Source organism: Talpa occidentalis, unplaced genomic scaffold (assembly GCF_014898055.3).
Source record: "Talpa occidentalis isolate TD23 unplaced genomic scaffold, MPIMG_talOcc4v2.1 talOcc4.8, whole genome shotgun sequence".
In the NCBI taxonomy this organism is placed as follows: Eukaryota; Metazoa; Chordata; class Mammalia; order Eulipotyphla; family Talpidae; genus Talpa; species Talpa occidentalis.
Genome location: NW_023605194.1, coordinates 10,973,112 through 10,992,529, shown reverse-complemented (window position 1 = coordinate 10,992,529; position 19,418 = coordinate 10,973,112). Strand labels below are relative to the sequence as shown.

The 19,418-nt window shown below is 41.2% G+C and overlaps 2 protein-coding genes across 4 annotated transcripts in view; one reads left to right on the top strand and one right to left on the bottom strand.

The window, feature by feature from the left end:
• Window positions 1–11,668, bottom strand: part of CCDC186 (coiled-coil domain containing 186) — a 35,990-nt gene extending 24,322 nt beyond the window's left edge. The window contains exons 1-2 of one of the 3 annotated variants that reach the window (XM_054689976.1): window positions 11,615–11,668; window positions 944–1,639 (exon numbers count right to left, since the gene is read on the bottom strand). In XM_054689976.1, coding sequence (XP_054545951.1) covers window positions 944–1,605 — 662 coding nt within the window. In that variant the 5' untranslated portion in view covers window positions 1,606–1,639; window positions 11,615–11,668. Of the gene's footprint in view, window positions 1–943; window positions 1,640–11,024; window positions 11,211–11,614 lie in introns of those variants that run through there. The other 2 variants (XM_037495632.2, XM_054689977.1) reach the window with 2 other exon arrangements.
• The window catches only part of TDRD1 (tudor domain containing 1), a 39,702-nt gene continuing 31,498 nt past the window's right edge, over window positions 11,215–19,418 (top strand). The window contains exons 1-2 of the mRNA XM_037496960.2: window positions 11,215–11,314; window positions 15,789–15,901. Coding sequence (XP_037352857.2) covers window positions 11,215–11,314; window positions 15,789–15,901 — 213 coding nt within the window. The remainder of the gene's footprint in view (window positions 11,315–15,788; window positions 15,902–19,418) is intronic.

Below are 19,418 nucleotides of genomic sequence, written 5' to 3'. Positions count from 1 at the left end.
ATCCTCCTGGGATGCAGATTTCCTCCTCCCCTTCCTCCCATACCAAATTTTTTTTACAGTATCATTTAAAAAAGAAGAGAACCAGTCTGTGTTTTAGTGCAGTCTAGCATGTTTTACTTGCCTTTCTTAAAGGTTATGAGTGCCTATTTAGGTTTATATATTTGGGGTGTGTGTGTGTGTGTGTGTGTGTGTGTGTGTGTGTGTGTAAAATATATATCACATCAATAAATCTAGAATAAAAATGCTGTTAGAAAAAGAAACTAAACTGTATTGTTAAACTAGAAATTAATACCACAAATCCAATAAGTCTAAGAATAATTATGTTGTTATTTACTGAATGATAACCAATCAATTCTTTTCTATATATTGTAATTTTTTAAGCCAAGGAATTTACAAGGATTTTAAAAAAATTTTGTTTTCCTACTTCATTTGGAATCTTTATCAGTTTTGACAGGATTATGCTCTGCCGTCTTTTAAGTGAAAAATCTGAGTTGTCTTTATAAAAATCTCCTAATCTTTAAGAATTTACATTATTTTTTTTTTTAATAGAGGCATGTTTTATTATTTATTTATTTGTTTGTTTTTTTGTTTATACATGCACTGGGTACAGTCAGAAGCGCGGGAGGGTGAGAGAATTCACCAGAGCCAGATCGGGGAGCAGAGCAGGCAGAAGGACTGAAGTACACTGCTGAGGGGAGCAGCGGGCGGCAGGAGAGGGCTGCGCGCCAAGAATTTACATTATTTAATGAAATATTCCTTTAGATTTCATACTGAATAACATGCTTGATATTTGCTCAATTATTCAGTAAATACATACTTGTTGATCAATTACTATGTGCATGGCTCTACTGTGGAATTAAAAGTGGACAAGATGATACCGAATCTTAAAAGAACGAAATCTAATCCCTGTGGAAAAAATAATCTGAAAGAATTAAAAACTTACTTCTTTATAGTGTGCTCCTGCTGCAAATACTTATCTTGCACACATTTTTCAAACATAACTAATGCATGTTCTCCCTTATTCATTCCATTTGGTGCTCGGTGTTGTTTTACGCACTCTGCAGATAAGAGCTCAGATTCTATTTCTTCCAACAAATCCTCTGATGCTGAAGCATTCTTTATTTTTGAAATAAGTTTCTTGGTGCAGTCTGTATCATAGGGGTTGTCTGAATAAGTCTTTTGATTAGATGCTTCTGAAAATGTAGATGATCTTAATCCCTCCAATATTTGTGTTACTGTCTGTTCTGTTTCATCTGCTTTGGAAACTTGCTTTGAAGAATCTTCACCAGGAAAATTAGCTATTTGTTCAGAATTTTCTGGGCATATGTCTGTTTTAGGATAAGAAGCCTCACCTCCGCCATGACCTGGAATATAATTTTCCTGTGCTTCAATCTGATGACTGTGTTCTGCAGGCTGACATAAAGCTTTATCAAAGTTTAATGACAATAGTTTGGACTCATTTCCTAAACTGCTGCTTTCATCACCAGAAAACGAGGTGCAAGAGTCTTCCTTTAATTCAGATGTTTTCTCAGCATCTTTATCTGAGGAAATGGATGCTACGTGCTCTGTCTCTGACATGGTGACAGGCACTAATTCACTCTGCATTTCTTCAAATCTGTTCCTGATCTTCGTTTTACATCTATGAAAGTCAAAACATTAAAATTTAACAAAAACCAAAAGCTTTTAATAACCATGACCTCATAAGATGTGGAATAACTACGGCCACCATTTTACCATAAACCATTCGTTTAAAAGCCATTCTGGGAGGACAGAAAAAAAAAAACTGATCAGTCCAAGTGTGTGACAATCAACAGGGTACTACAAAGTCTCCTCTTTCCTCCTTTAATTCGGCCATAAAAATTCACTCGTTCATTTCTCTCATTTCAGTTGTGATTTGGCATTCCCCAGTCAACCCGTTTGGTGTCAGGTAAGGGATACTACTAGTTAACCTGAAGATTATTGCTAAAGGATTATTTAGAATTCCTTCAGCTACAGAAGGGCAAAAAGGGCATCTCAAGGATCTGTAATAAAATATCAGGAAAATAAGACAGAAATGAACACACTGGGGAGAAGCAACAAACTAAGAAAATAAAGCAATGCACATTAACAATGACAAAAATTTCCAAAGAAGTAAAATTAAACAGTAACAAAACACAGCTACCTGTGCAAATCAGACACCTAGAGCTGAGGTGAAAGAGGCAGAAGGAAGCCCAGGGAGGAATTGTTTTTCATTCAGGCAGGCATCCAGGAAGTATCATGGTGATTTCCAAACACTCTTATCAAGAATAAATAATGTGCAGTGCAACTCAAGTGGAGCTCATATGCATTGCCTAGTTCCTAATAGCAACATTTATAAAACTAAGTCAATAACATTAGAATATATTTTATTCTATTTATGAGGGTTTTTATCCTAGTAATTTTCTGAAAATTAGAGAACTTCAAAAATTATCCTGAGACAGAAAAATATAATAATAAATATCTCAATGATCTTGATTTTTAAAAGAGTCACCTCTTGTAACATATCAACAAAGCATGTTTACAGGTAGATGAAGCTGGCTAAAAAAGTAGAGATTATAGTTTTGACAGAAACTACACGAAAGAAGTAATTCTGAAGGAAGGTGTACTTATGGAAAACAAAACAAAGATTACATTTTTAAATAGCAGAAAGATCGGTAAGTTCATCTGTGACGGAGGCGGTTGTCCAAGGATGATAAAAAAGGGTAAAGGAAGATAATAGAGTCCTCAGAATGACATGTAGAAGTGAATTTCAGTAAGAAAGACAATAAATCACGATCATATTATCATATGATCATATATAGTTTCTAGCATTAGTAGATCCTCAAGTATTTATTCAATTAAAGCATAGAAGCATGAGGATAAAACTAGTATTTAAGGAACATTACTATAAATATGCAGAAAATGTGAAGAATAACTTTTACAAGGTAAAAGATCAGTTTGCTAAATACCATGTCTTTTATCTTAGACTGTCCTCTGGGGCATCAACTAAAATAGACAATGGCCTTAATACTTTACTACCTATCTCTATAATATATACTAACAGAAATGACCATTATCAACCTACTACATATATGGTACAACTAAGATAAAGCCCACACAAGCATTAAGGTTTGGTTTAAGATAATATAAATAAATGAAGTCAATAAAAGGTCTCATAAATCCAAAATATTGGACAAAATCAAGCAATTCTTAAACAGGGACATTAGCCACCCACATTACCTTTCCCATAGTAGCTCACTTAAGATATAAATTGTGAGGGCCTCCCTGGTGGCGCAAGGGTTTATAAAGTACAGCACTATGAAGCCATCCGCTGTCTCTGCAGCAGGAGTTCGATCCCCGTCCTTGGCAGGAAGCCACATGGCACAGCAGACCTCTCCTGACTCGCCCGCTGCTCCCCTCAGCAGTGTATTTCAGTCAGTCTGCCTGTTCTATTCCCCACTCTGTCTCTGGTGAATGCTCTCACCCCCCACACCTCTGGCCTATACCTCAGTTCTTGCATGCATAAATAAATAAATCTTTTTTTAAAAAAAGATATAAACTGTGAATGAGTTGACACAGGATTTGAAATCTCAATTTAGAAATTAATCTAAAAACTAATGAAGAGGGTGGTTTTAAACATCATCATCATAACTAGTGAGTACTGTATCAACTGAACTCAGACCTGCCCAAAATACAATGCATAGCAGATAAAGAATCTATTTGAAAGAGAGTGAGATTATAAAAGCACCTTGACTCTCCAGCATAAAGCAACTGAGAAGAAACCTTATCATTGGGGATTATGGCTTTGTCATGTGTGCCATGCTTTGTCAAGAGAAAAGCACTAAATAAATACTGGTTAGTCTCTCATCCACCTTTCATATCCCCAGGGTTCAGTCCTCAACTTTATTTTCTCTCCTAGAATTCATCCACTTTGATAACTTGAACAATCCACAGCCTGATGTCCACATTAATTCATTCCTGAGCTCGAGTTGCAGGTGAATTAGCTATCTCTTCAGCTATACTCTACATATCTGTATTAAAATCTCCACCTGAATAATAAGCATTTCCCATGGATGTCCCAACATGACCTCAAATTCAAAATGGCTACACTCAAAGTCATAATTAGTTTCTACAATTGACTAGCCCAGGTAATCTTTTGTCTATCACTGGTATCATAACTCCTTCCTTTCCTTTGTCCTCATATTCTTTTACCGATTTCATGTCTCCCTCCATGACACCCTCTTTTCTACTGACACTATTCCCTGTCTGCAACCCAACGCAGGCCAGATCATTTTATACCTGGAATCTTGAATTGCTGGTTTCTCAATCTCACACCATTCCTCCTACTTGCTCTTCTTTGTGCAACTCCAAGTGAAGGAAGGAGCAAAGAGGTGAATGGAAGGGTGGGTGACTTGAGACAGCACCGGGGCTAGGTGTCACCCAACCCAGAGAAGGAGCTGAAGTGTGTAATACATTGTCTCTGCCAAAGAGGAACAGGAACTGCCTTATGAAGTTGAGAGAGCGTGGCAGTAAGCTAAATATTCTCTGTTGGCCCAGGCCTCCAGGCAAAGGTCACCTGTACACAAGCTTCTTGACCATAAATAAAATTTAATAAGAATCGGATATGTAAAACATTTCCTGAACGTATGTTTTTACACAGACCTCCTGGCTGAAGATAAGGACCAGAAGATGCCAGCACCAGGAACAGAGACGTTCCTTAAGACCCTCTCCCATACTAAACAATACATGGTCATTTTACCAAACTGTTCTCTCTCTGAGAGATTCCTTGGAAATGCTAGTTTCACTGTTGTCTTTTCTCATCACAAGAAAATAAATACTTGTCGGGCCTCCCCAGTGGCGCTGGGTTGCGAAGCTGCCCGCAGCCTCTGCAGCGCCGGTTCAATCCCCAGCGGCCGCTGGGCCAGGGTCCCACATGGCGCGCAGACCTCTCCTGCTGCCCGCTGCTCTCCTCATCAGTGTACTTCGTCAGTCTGCCTGTACTGCTCTCCACTCTGGCTCTGGTGAATTCTCTCTCACCCTCCCGCGCTTCTGACTGTACCCCAGAGCTTGTATAAATAAATAAATAAATCTTTAAAAAAAAAAAAAAAAGAAAAGAAAAGAAATACTTATCCTTTGTACACTCCATCTTGCCAGTGTCTTTTATTCAGCCCAGATACTCGCCAAGAGAATGAACTAATTGAGTTTGGTTACAAAATGGTCCTCAATGACAGAGGGGACCAGGGAGCTATGCACTGCCCTTAAATTTTCCACACAAACCACAATCCGATCCAACCACAGAATCCAGAGTGAGGTTAGGGCTATTTCTTCTTTCTTTAAAGGTTCAGATAATGCAACTCTGCCACCACTGCTGTCTTCTTTCCCTAACTCCAAATGGACTAGCTAGACCAAAAAGAAGGAACACACACTTTAGAGCCAGATCCCACCTCTTATTCAAACCAAACAGCTGAGAACAGGTCCAAACTGTCTACTGTGATTAACATTTGTGTAGCTTTATTTTTGTTGTCTAAATGATTGAAACCTGACTTAATTTCTGGAGTAAATTTTCACTAACAATCAAAAGTGGCAGAAAAGTTACAACATCAAACCAAAACATTATTAAGGGACTGTACTTCAGAAGGAAGTAGAGATGATAGAGGGCATTCACACAGTATGACTGGAGATCCATTAAGAGAAAAATGAAACCATTTTATGTTTATACCCTAGAGTCGTGATTCCTCAATAAACCAGTTGTACTATTTTTCCAATATTATCTCCCAACACATTCCAAAAATTCCAGTATTTCTCTTTACCAGTTATGACCAGTCTAGTCAAGATTCCTCCAACTTGCACATTAACATTTCATGGTTTTGCTGTCACCTAGAATTTCCTTCCGTTCAGTCTATCTGGAGCCTACTTATCAACTCTCCCATCACCCTCCAAATTTTTCCTAATAGTAAATACACAAATAATCTTCCATGTAAATAAAAACATACTTCATTCATACTCATCAAGCACACAGACACTGCCTTCCTTGTGACATTTCTGAATACACAGTCTTCAGCCTTTTAAATGATCTCTACACTTACATGGAGAGGGAAAAAAACTCATTTTTAACCTGACCAAACTTCAAAATTCTCAAGCTACAACTATAATAATTGATATATGTCACCAAAAATTAATGTGTTACACAAGAATGGGGGGAGGGAGGAGGCAGATGAACTTGGGTTATGTCCATGATTAACAGGGGTTCACCCAAACTACTCAAGATGTAATAGCCTAGGGGTAGGTAAGAGAAGGATGTAAAACTGAACATTTGCTCATAAAACTGTTTTAGTTAAGAAGGGTTTGCCAAACTCAAATTTACACGCATAATGATCACACTCAAGGTACGAAAAGCTATCGGTTGTTCTGCGATTCAAAACAACAGGCTATTTAACTTTTTAGCATCTCTTACTCATTAGAGGGAAATACTGTCTTTAAAACATAACACTGCCACAAAATTTCTCTTAATTCAAGCACTTTCTTTTCCCAGAGTTTTTTTCGTTTCTGACACAGTACTACAGGACCAATTCACACTTCAAAAGTTGTTTCAGTGGAGTGAGAACTGGTTTCGCTCTTACTGGAGCTCATCAGCTGTAGGCAACCAGTCAAGAAACATTTATTTGCCTTACGCCATTATCCACCTTGGACTTTATTAATGAAAGAGCTCACAATTCTACAAAACTACTTTACAAGAGCCATATAAAAAAACCACTAAGTACTGTTTCTAGTTTTCCCAACAATTAAACAACAGAAACTCAAGTTTATTCAACCAAACACAAACCAATCCAACCCCCATATATTTGGTAAGAAGTTATCAAATAAATCTCATACAAAAGTACCAAGTCAGAAGTATATTTCCACACTAGATATTAATTCATTCACCAAATACATATTGAACATGTGTCGTTCTCATGCTCTGCACTACATGTTGGGACTATGGCAGTGAACAAACAACACAGACATCCCTTACAGAGATTACATTCAGGGTAGTAGACAAATATGTAAAAGCTCCACATTAAATCATTTATTATTCGTATTCAATCTGAAGATCTGTCAGTATTCCATCAGAAATTATAATTATTTGTGAGTGTTTTAAATCCAATAAAAAAAATCTTAGTTCAATATAAATATTATTTGAGTACACATTTTAAAATTACAAACTTTACCCTTTAAGTCTCAAGGAATACCAGATGTATTTCTCAAATAACGTTCATTAATATAGGCAGTTTGTGGCTGAGAACATTTCTGACCTTCAACATAATGGTTTACACTGTCCTCTGAAAGAAAAATAAGTACATCAAAGGGCTTTTTTTTTTTTTTTACATATTCCCCAAATACACTTTGAAAGCAGCATAAACAAAAGTATAACTTATCTTTCTGACTAGTTCCAATAGGCAATTAAAGTCAGAAGCAGTTAAGTCAAAAAAGCATCCACAGTCCAATATAACCTGATCACAAGTACCTAATTCTTTGGTAAATATTAACTTCAAAATACAAATATGTTCCTGAATAGTTTTTAAAATATAGAATAAAATGGAATAGAAAAAAATCCTTCTAAGAAACATGAAAATCTTGTTCTATTGGGTTAAAGTATCTTGACAGTAAAGTTTCACATAAGGTAAATTTATGCAAGTCAAATTCTACTTTAAAAAAAAAAAAAGGGGGCCTCCCTCCTGGTACAGAGGTTCAAGTCTCAGTGCAATCAAGCTATCTCCAGCCACTGCGGCCTGAGCTCCATCCCCAGACAGGGAGCTGACCCACATGGCGCAGCAGACCTCTCCTGTCTTACCCACTGCCCTTAGCAGTGTATGTTAGTAGATCTGCCTGTTCTGCTCCCCACTCTGTCTTTGGTGAATCCTCCCAGCACCTCTGCCCTACACCCTGGCTCTGGTATGCATAAATAAAATAAAAATAAATCTTTTTAAAAAAATTACTGAGCTATTTCAAAGGACTTCAGATTAGTTCTATCAAAAGGAAGAAGTGATTTTTAAGGTAGTCACATTCTAAATTTTTTGCATAAAATTTAACTTTAACATATTGGGCTTCCATATCATTAGATTTTATGACGCTTTCAGTCCACCAGTTAGAGAGTATGTTCTATGAAGCCAAGGTCAAGTTTATTCCTAAGGGTGTTTGTTTAACTTTGCACCTAAAACTCAAGGCAGAATGAGTTTTATGATAGGCACATTGTATCAGACACCAAGACTATGTTAAGAAGGCTCAGGGCCAATACATGCTAGCAGGATCCCTCCCAAACCTCTACACCCTCTGTCAGGTAAACAAGATATGGCCCATCAGGTTTCGAGGGAAAAATAAAAGTTAAGCAGCCACATCATATATCACATTTTTAAGTTAACTGTCACATGATAAGCCTGCTACCTCAGATCCTTGCAATTGTATATACCTCTAATAACTTTTTAAAGGTTTAAAGCACAAAGTTATAAATGTTGAAGTATTATATCTCACTACTTAGTGAATCTAAGAAAATTGGAAAGTATTTTCAGCTATCTTCTTTTCCATATCAAAAACTAAAGAAGGTGAATATTTGTTCTGTAGTTCCCTTTTCAAAATGGAAGCTTAGTAACAACAAAGAAGTGGATTTTTCTATATTAAGATTAAGGAATTCTATTTAATTCTGTTTAAAACTGAGACCGTCTTTTGCCCTGACCTTGGTACAATGTAGTTTACCAAAAAAAAAAAAAAAAAAAGAGAGAGAGAGAGAAAGAAAGAATATTATCTATGAGCACTTCAAACAATACTTTTCTGAATTTGATTTCTACTTTTGTGTCTATTGCCCCTTCACCCAAATATTTGCTTTTGTTTACTTCTCAGCCCCAGCAGACTTTTAAAATCTCAGTAGCTGAGAAAAAAAAGTTGAGAATTTTGAAATAATAAAGAGTAATTTGTCAATTTAAATTATGTATGCTCCCGCTGTTATCCTGAAATGAATACTAAATAATGTGTTCTCGATCTTATAAGCATAGTGACATGTTGATGAGAACTTCAAGAACTGACTGTTATTTGAAGTTACAGATAGAAGATAAAAGAAAAACCTGAAAAAAAAAAAAAAAAGAAAAGAGAAGAAAAGCCTAAATATTTTTTGAAAGAAACCAACAAAAAAACAAACCCAGAACTGCATGTTACGGATTCTTGCCTTAACACGAAACTGTTAGGTGAACTTGGAAAACTAGTGCAGATTTCTAAACATTCCTCAAAGGGAAAGATGACTATTAAACCTCTAACAAGGCTGCTTCAGCATATCATCTCTCTCTGAACAATCAACTACACTGCTTTACCTTCACTCCATAAAATCCACAGGTGGCTGTAAATGGATGTTTTTAAACTGAATGTACGAAGCAGTCATCATCAGTCATGCTGTCATTGTACAGCATCAAAAGACAACTCTTGAATTTATGTGTGAAGGAACAAAAGGTTAAATAGTAGTTGCTGTGCTATACTACTCCTAGAGTTAGCAATGAATAAGACTCTGAAATACCTTTGACACTGTATGGAATCTGCACTGTTTAAAGAAACCTCAAAATTTATATGCAAGAAACTGACTACACACACCTTAAAAAGAATAAAACCAATTTATACACAAGCCAGGTATTTTCGGGTAAATTCTTTAGTAATTATACATACTTGCCTACTACGAAGCAGCAGTTTCCTTCTTAGTACTGCAAAATTTGTGAGTCATTTAATACCTTCACTGAATTTAAAATAACATGAAAAGACGAAAAAGAAAAGAAAAAAAAGAAATATACCAATCATCACTGTTTTCTATTTGTGTAATGATGAAAGAATTGCAGCTCTACAGGAAACAGTATATTTTATACACAGGAGATAGTTCAGTTTCACTATCAGTATTTCTTATCTTTCCCATGAGATTAAGACTCCACAAACATAAAGATGTAGTTAGGAAGACTTCACCCACAATAGGTTTCTGGGTTTTGTTTTGTTTTTTAATGGCTACTACTACACTTCAACACTGTTCTACTGATCAACTGTACATTTTCCTTAGGAAAACTTCCAGACTATCATTCTGGAAGAAATAAAAATACAACCGGGCCTCAAGAGACCAACCCCAAGTCCCCAACACACACACACACACACACACACACAACACTGCCAACTGTGTGGGGCTGAACTGTCTTTGCTATACTTTGTAATTCCCATAGATAACAAGACAATGAAGTGAAATAGGCCGATTCTAAGCCCACATGTTCCGAATCAAAATCCAGGCCTCTTTCCTCTTAACAAAATCAAGATGTGAATATTAGCTGAATTACTCATTATTAGCAGTTGAGAAATAATTACACCTGCACTGTTCTCCAGGACTGATGGCAGGGGACAGGTAGAAGGGGATTTACTATTTCACTCGCTTGATAGAGACAGAAATTTGAAGTACCATTCTCAGCAGCCAAGGATTATCAAATGCCTTGGTGTCCTTGGAAGAAAGGTAACATAAAAACCAAGAGTAGTAGCTCTCACATCTACAATCCCAAGGAATCATCTCCAAGTTACTTAAAATCACTGTCACGGCCCCGTTTGGGGGAGGGTAAAAAGTGGCCCCAACAGCAAACATGAAACACACCGCAGTCAACTTGGAGATGGGAAGAGAAACAGGCGACTGAGTCTATGAAAGATCACAGAGCAGGTGGGGCTCAGCTGCCCCTTCTTACTGGACCGGCAGAGGCCCCAAATTGCGCCTCTCTGGAAGAGGGGCCCCCAACGACCCCCCTCGACCCCTCTCTGCCGCCTCCCCCCGCCCCCCAGCGACCCGGGACGGAAAGAAAGAAGCAGGGCGAAAAGGGGATTCCAAACTCTGCGCCCCTCACCCCAGCGCTCGTCTCCGTCACCCCCCGAGCCAGGCGGGGACCGGCTCACCCCCACCGCGGGACCCGCAGGACGGCTGGGGTGGTGGGCAGTCCAGCCGCGCCGCACCGCGACTCCCCGATTGCCCCGGACGCCCCTCGGACACTCACCCCACTTCTCGGAGCCTCAGGCCGCACCCCTAACGAGGCCGCTGGAGCGCCAGCTCAGGAACCAACTTCTCCATAACGGAGCACAACAGGCCGGACGACGGGCAGGGACAGCGGTGGGAAACAGGGCCGACCCCGCGCTCCCCCCGCCGCGGCTCCCCCAAACCCCCGCGGAGCTGACACATCAACAAAGATGGCGGCGACGCCGAAGCCGGCCCGGCTACAGCTGAGGGGGCGGGGCTCCCGGGAGGAGCCAATCCGCGCGGCGCGGGCACATGACGCGCGCACCTGGCGCCCAGACTAACCTGTCTGCAGTGGGCGGGGCCGCGCCGCGCGCCCCCCGGCCGGGGACATCCCCCCCTTCTTGCCAGGGCCGGGGCGGCCAGCGACCCCTTGCCGGGCTGCTCCGGCCCGCCCGCCCCCTGCAGCTCGTCCTGCCCCGCCTCCCGCACCCCCCACCCCAGGCAGGTTATTCCTATGGGGCGCGCTCCCTGCATCTAGCTCCTCCCCAGCCCCTGGCTCTTCCTGTATTAGTCAGGGCAGGAGCAACCAGAGAATTCCCAGCCGTGACTTCCCAACTCAGAGACGCGAACCTGGCACCTGACGCGGGCGGGGCCGGCAGGCGCAGCCTACCCGCCGGCTGCCCTGGGACCGACTCTGGGGGTTTCCATAACACCACGCTCGTGTCCACAGCACAAAGCATTGTTTAATAATGGACGGTTGGCGCGTTGGTCTGGGGCACCCAAGGGTGAGCGCCTCGAGCCTCCAGCGCAGGAGTGACCTCTGGATAGCGCAGCACCCAGTGTGGGGTTTGATGCGAAGAAGCTGCTCCATGATTTAGCAACAAAAAGTATCTCGAATTGAGTCACCTAATCGGTGGCGGTGAATTAAAGTGAACATTTGGTCCCTGTGACAGGGAACCGCTAAGCAAATAAAATCTTTTCTGTTTCCTGCTAAAAGAGTCATAGGTCTGGTGCAGTAAATAATGCAAAGTAAATGTAAACAACAAGTTTTGCTTCTCTAAAGCCTATCTAGATGAGGTTACTTTAACGAGGTTACAATTTAACAAGGTCAGGAAGCCGGCCAGGCTGGTTGATCTCCCAGGGCATCCTGGAATACCTGTGTTTTGTCACAAACTTTTGTGCTTACTGACCAATGTTATCAATGTAAGATGGTTATGTAAAAAAGAAACCCTTTGTCCCTAGACTGGTGCTCAGACCTTACGGGGCTACCCAGGCCTGAGACCTCATGCATGAGTAATAAAGCTTCTCCTGACCTCACCGTTCCTGAAGTAGCCTTGTTCTTCCCCTGCCTGGGTAAAAGGCTAGAATTTATTTCTGCAACACCTGGAGGTTTTGCAAGCGTCCTCTGTCTTGTGGGGTGTGGTCTTTGGTTCAGGATGTTTTATGCACAACTCTTGAGTGAAAGTAGTTAATTCTAAGGAGTGGTCAATGAGAGTTTGTAAAGTCAGATACCATTCTGTTTCGTTTCTTTGATACAGCTGACCAAAAAAAGTCACTTAAAAAAATAAAACGAGGGGATTGCAATTGTATGGGGAATATAAAAATAAAATTTAAAAAATAAATAAAACGTTGTGTTTTTCTTCCTCTTCCTTTTCGACAGGAAATGGCACCTCTCCCCTTACAAGAAAAAGCTACATTAAAACACATTCTGTTGTTAAAGGGGCTTAGGAAAGCAATGATTTGACTTTACAGCGATAAATAGATCAAAAGTTCCTGTGAGATTATTCCAAGGGAAAAGAAACTGAAGAAACTTTAAGTTTTTTCAATTGTCAAATTATCAGTAATGACATTTGTATTGTTATTTCTGAAAAAGAGAGATATACATTACATTTGTATAAAGTATATAAGTATGCTTGGGGGGCAAGATTTTCAGCCTTTGAGAAAGGAAATCAAAATCAAATTTGAGAAACAAAATCAAAAAATTAAGTGAAAATTCTCCAATCCTAAATTTGAATTTAAAAAATGCCTGTATGTACTCATGGTTCTTTTTTTTCCTCCACTACAAAAATGGAGACTGAAGAGGTCTAGAACAAAGACCTACCCAATGCATGACCCTAGTCTCCAGACTATGATCTCTAAATATAATTTAGCATAGAAGTCATCTATGCTCCTTTTGGAGAGTAAGGGCTGATTCTAAGTGTGGTACAGGAAATGCATAAGAGAGCCTCGGACACATTGATTTCAACAGAAAGTAAAGATAATAGGAATTGTGTCAAAAAGAATCAGGAGTCAGATCAAAGTTGCTCCCGCTGGTAAAGGAAGGGACAAATTTAGCATTCAAAAATAATACAACAGTAACTGATGGAGACATGTCTGCTATGTTAAAAATCAAGGAGTGTATTGATTTTTAAAGATGACATTGATCACCTTTGGAGGATGCCAAGGAATTGATACCGGAATTGTCAGGCCTAGTCTCCCAGCCAGGATCGGATTCCAGGCTGCAGGGCAGCGCTGAGCCCCAGCCGCTAGACCCCCACGGGTTGGTGTCTCACGAAGCCGCAGCAGGAACTTCGCAGACGCTCGGGCAAGCAAGCGAGAAGAGGCAGGTTTGTTTAGAAGAAAAAGTTTATTGAGGAGAAAAAGAGCAGAAATAAAGTGGGACTCCCAGGCCAGGGAACCAGGCCTGGGAGGGGCAAGGAAGCCAAAGTAGAGTCGTGTCTTAGGGAATATATACCTTTTTTCCCTCATTATTCTAAAACTTCACCAGTCTCTTTGTGATTGGTTAGTTCTCGGCTGTCTTACTTAATTTGCTACTGAGTGGGGGATCTTCACATTCCTTATCTAACAGCTTTCTCTTTCCCCATTTGTTGCATCTTTAAATTTATGGCCCAGTCTTCTGGATGGGCATCCCTGCATTGAAGTTAAACAGCTGCCCTTCTAATGTGACCATAAATTAAACCACTCTCCATTTCTCCAATCTCCGCCTCCCTTTACCACCTGAAGGAAACCAGGACCAGCATTAACAATGTTGTCCTTGGTCCTGGCATGTTTGTTTTTCCTAATGGAATGGGTTACTTTCCCTTGCTTGTCCTTATCTCTGAAGCCTCCCTAAATTTTTCAGAGGTCCCCTCCTGCACTATCCCTAAAACTGCCTAATAACCCTAGCTTGCCCTGTCTCAGAATCATCATACTCTGAAAATTGATTTTAAAAAAGCATCATATTTCTCTTATTACAAACTAAATCTCAAATCAAATAGCTGATGTGGAAAAGTACTATATGGAATTCAATGGAATAAATGCAGAACAAAATAACTTAGGTATAGACTGTATATAATGACTTCATTCCAAGAGAATAGTACAAGAAGGGAGAGGGGGAAAAGCAACTTTATAGTAGAATGTTACAGCAGAACTTCATAGTATAAACAAACACCACCCTAGTCAGGTGATAGAAGAAAACAGCTGTCATTAATCATGTTCCTAGAATGTATACTTGAAAGATGATGCAGTGAAAATGACTTTACCTGGGTTGTCTTCCTTCTAATAATGCTTATCTCCAGGCTTCTTCTGAGCAAAACATCAGGTGAATTCTGACACTAGGACATCCTACAGATGGCCTCACCAGCAGTCCTTTATCAAGACAAGGGAAAGTGGAGAAATTGCCACAGCCAAGAGGAGCTGCAGGAGACACAACACAACAACTATAATGTGGTGTCCTTGTGGGATCCCTGCTCAGAAAAGGACAATAAATAAAACCTAGAAAATATAAATGAAAATCTAAAAATGGTAGACTTTAGGTAATCATGCATCAGTATTGGTTCCTTAATTATAACAAGCTGTGATATGTTCTATGTTAATAAAAGTGGAAACTACGTGTGCCTTACTTGGGAAACTTCTATACTGTCTTCTCAATTTATGCTGTAAAACAACTCTATAAATTTATCAAAAGAAAAAAAAAAGATCAGATCTGGGATTTGCTTCAAAACAATGGGGAGAATGGATAAGTAGAGATGTAGATAAGATCATTATCTTTGATGTTGAAACTGGGTGATGGGTACATATAAGAACCGTTTATCTTGTTAATTTGCTTGAAAATTCTATGGGTTTTGTTCTTAAATTATTAATTTATACATACAAGAACTGGGGTACAGGCCAGAGGTGTGGTGGGGGTGAGAGGATCCAGAGACAGAGTCAGGAACAGAACAGGCAAACTGACTGAAACACACTGCTGAGGGAAGGAGCGGGCGAGTCAGGAGAGGTCTGCTGCGCCATGTGGGTAGCTCCCTGGCTGGGGCTGGAGCTCAGGCCGCAGTGGCTGTGGACAGCTTCACAGGTTGCCTCTTAACCCCTTGCAGCACCGGGGAGGCCCCGTCTACCAGTTATTTTTGTTGCTTTTAAGGTGAAAAGAATCTTTCCTTTGGGTAACACCAAAATATAATCACGAGCTCGCTGTCAGGAGAAGGGGGAGTAAGTGATCTTTGTGGTCAGTCTCCAGGACCAGGCAGAAGTAGGGGCTCTCTCTGGGGTAACCCTCTAAGCCCAGAGCGGTTAAGATGACCTAAGTGACCTTGGCGGGCAGACAATGGTCTGCTCTTAAGTTCAAAATTCACCCTCAGAGTTCCCAGGGCCGCCTTTGCAGACCACTCCTGAGCTGTAGCCACAGTAAGTGTCCACCAGGAACTTCCGGCCCTCCCCACCCTGGGGCCGGAGGGGTCAGGGCCGGAGCACGAGGAGCGCCCACGTGACCGAGCAGGGCGCGCGGCGCCAACTGCGCAGGCGCGCGGGTGGGCCTGCCCTTGGCATTGAGGGCGAGGCCTGGGCCCAGCAGCACCCCCGACGCCGGGCTTCCGGGCAGGGCGCGCCGCCAAGGCCAGGCTCCAGGGACCCGTGGGGGTCAGCGGCCCTTTCGTCTCTCTCCAGGTCAGGGTTACCAGGCGCAAGGGGGAGCCCCGGGGGCCCTGGGGGGACAGAGCTGCGGTCGTTGGGGGCCGGACGTTGGACGCTGGACGTTGAGGTCAGGCGTTGAGGCCGTCGGGCGTTGGGCGGTGTGAGCGGCTTGGAAATGATGGGAGAGGGGAACCCTTGGGGGGCCTGGGCTGTCCACGGCAGGGCAGGGCAGGTTTAGGGCAGGAGATTTTGATGAGGGGAGACTGAGGATGGGGGTGCAGAGACCTGGGGATTGAAGCCTTGAGCCTGGGGTCAAGCCCTGCGGTAGGTTTGCAAAATAGTACCTGCAGGCGTGACTGTCCGAAACGGGAAGGGCCACTTGCATCCCATTAGAGGATCCCTTCACCCTTTCTCACTGAAAGAAACTGGTTTTTGGATTCAGTGCCTTTGTTTAACGTGCAGCTGCAGTGCACACAATACTGATACTTATTCGACGCCCCCCCCCAACCCCCCAGAAATGCTTGGCAGCATTTTTTAAAAAAATTTATTTGTGCATACAAGAGCTGGGGTGCAGGCCAGAGGTGTGGGGGAGGAGAGGATTTACCAGAGACAGAGTGGGGAGCAGAACAGGCAGATTGACTGAAATACACTGCTGAGGGGAGCAGGGGGCGAGACAGGAGAGGTCTGCTGCGCCATGTGAGTAGCTCCCTGGCTGGGCATCGATCTCGTGTTGCAGCGGCTGCAGATTGCTTCATAGGTTGCCTCTTAACCCCTTGCACCACCAGGGAGGCCCAGCAGCATTTGCTTAGCCGTGAATTAGACACTAGCTCATTCATCAAGTCCACATCGTGTGTGCCTTGTGTCAATTGATTTTCTTGGTACTAGTGCCTCTGCTATAAATATATCAGAGTTAGGGAAGATGTCTCTAGTTCCTCATTGAATGTGGAGCTACCCGGCCTGGAAACCTGACCTGAATTTTCATCTCAATTGTGTAAAGCGCTGGCCCTGGAGGCTTTAGCAAGTTACACCTTCTCAGGTCTCTCTCCTCTGTAAGACTAAAGTAATAGGAATACCTTAATCCTCAAATTACTTAACATCTGAAACGTGCTCCACGTGAATGGAAGAATTTCTTTGTGCGGAGAGTGGTAGAAAAGAAATAATAGCTGCCTCCCAGGAATTTATCTATAGTAAACCCCAGGCGCTGTGCTTGGTAGTTCACAGTCTCTCACATTTAATCCTCATGATCGTAAGTCAGGAGGAAGTTACTGCTGCTGGCCACATTTTATGGTCACTGAATTCTAGAAAGATGAAGTGGTTTGCCTGAGCCAACATAGCTCCATGAGGAAGAGGAGACTGCTCAGACATGGATCTGAAAGACTGAGCCATTTGAGTTTCATTGCTTTAAAACTGAGTGTTTCCTTGGAGGCGCCATCCTCTCTGAATGCAACCTCTTCTGAGGTTACCAGAAGACAAAGGCAGACAGAGAAGGAAAACAGTTAGAACCAAGTATCTGCTGTAAGCACTTTTGGTATTAGAGGAATTAATTCACTGGGTTTACTTTAACCACTAGGCTGTGGTCTCCTGGGAGGAAAGGAGAGGGCTTGCTTCACTGGTCCCAGGGTGTCCTAGAATGTCCTTGGTCATGGGGGAAGAGGAGTAGGATTCCCAAGGGAAGGAAAATAAAGGGTTTGTGCTTAGGGAGCTTGTGTCTTACTGCAATCAGAGCACTAAATAAGAAGACAATACAGCCCAGGCTTTATTTTTCCCTGTAGAATTACAGAAGTTAGTTGCTGTCATTCCACTGCTCTTTTATTATACTAGCCCTAAAAATATAAGGATAGTTTCAGCATAAAGAAGTTTCAGGGGCCTTCTAATGAACCTCTTGTTAGTTAAGGAGCCATTATAACTACTTGGGTTTGAGGATGATCATAAAATACATTTTCATCTACCTGTGGCATGTAAAAAATAGTGTATTGGATATTGGAGAAAATGTTTTAAAACTGGGTGAGGTTAGCCTATTCCGTATCATGCCCCTTGCAGCATGGAGCCCATGGGGCTCCAGGTTCAGGTACCCCCTTTTGTTAGATGTTTGCAAGGTTGTGGCCACAGCAACAACAGTCAGTTGGGAAGAGAACTATTTTACAAAGAAGAATGCAGAAGTACTGACTGTCCTAAATGAAAGGAAGTATGTAAGTATCTTATAACAACTCCTTTAGATGCCTGCTTGTCCTGGAAGCTGTAACGAAAATTATTGAATAGGGTGAAGCCAGTGAGTTGTCTTTCTATCCTAAATATTCTATCATAAATGGAGCTTCTTTTAGGTATTAGGTATCTATCCATTTTATTTTTTGCTTAAACTTTACGATGAGTCTAAGACTGATGTTGTTGTTGCCACTGTTATTATTGAAGTCAAATATATTTGCCAATTTGGGAACTGTAAGACAAGTTTTGGTATTAAACTTCAGTAAACCTCACAATGTGATGTAATTCTCCATTTAAAACTGCCAGATATGAAATATTTTAATCATTAAAATCTTTTTTCTGTGAAAGTAATTCATACTTAAGTAAATTTAGAAAATGAAAAAAATTCCTTCAACCTACATTCATTGTTATGTAGAATATAAAAGAAGAATATAAAAGAACATTCATTGTTATTTAGAATAGAATGGCTTTCATTTATATTTCTTATGTTTAATTTTGTTACTTTTTCCCATTAATGTACATTGAACGTGTAGTTTTTTTTTTAAAATAGGATTCTAAACGGTAGTGTAGGACCCTGGTCAAGGTGTCACTTTTTTTTTTCCTAAATTTTTTTTTTGCCCTTTTAAATGAATATAGGTTCAGGATTTTTCAATGTTTAGGACTATTCCAATGGGATGATTTTTCTAAAATAGCGTTATCAGGTGAGTGGCTAGTAATGTAAACCTCTGTATGTATGTATTACCAAATTGTTTGCCAGAAAAAGCATATTAGTTAATATTCCCTTCAATTATAAATGTCTTTTTTAATTGCACTCATGATAGGCTGATTATAATGTAATGCAGTTATTACAATTTAATTTTTTTTTATTACAGTTAAGGTCAAACATTTTCCCCATTATATTTATCAACTAATATTCCTTCTCTGTGCATTCTGTTCATAACTTTTTTTTTAATACAAGCACTGGGTACAGTTAGAAGCGCAGGAGGGTGAGAACTCACCAGAGCCAGAACGGGGAACAGAACAGACAGACTGAGGAAGTACACTGCTGAGGGGAGCAGCAGGCGGCAGGAGAGGTCTGCGCGCCATGTGGAACCCTCGCCCGGTGGCCAGGGATTGAACAGGAACTGCAGAGGCTGCAGGCAGCCTCGCAACCCAGCGCCCAACCACTGCGCCACCGGGGAGGCCCTGTTCATAACTTTTAACAACTTATTTTAATGTTATCTCTATTGATTGGACAGCAAGTATCATAAAAGCCATGGGCTTATCACAGCAACTCTGTGCAGGTAGATTAGAGTTGGTGGGATGTCTCCAGGATCCTGCCAGGCACAGTTTAAAAAACTAGGTTCTT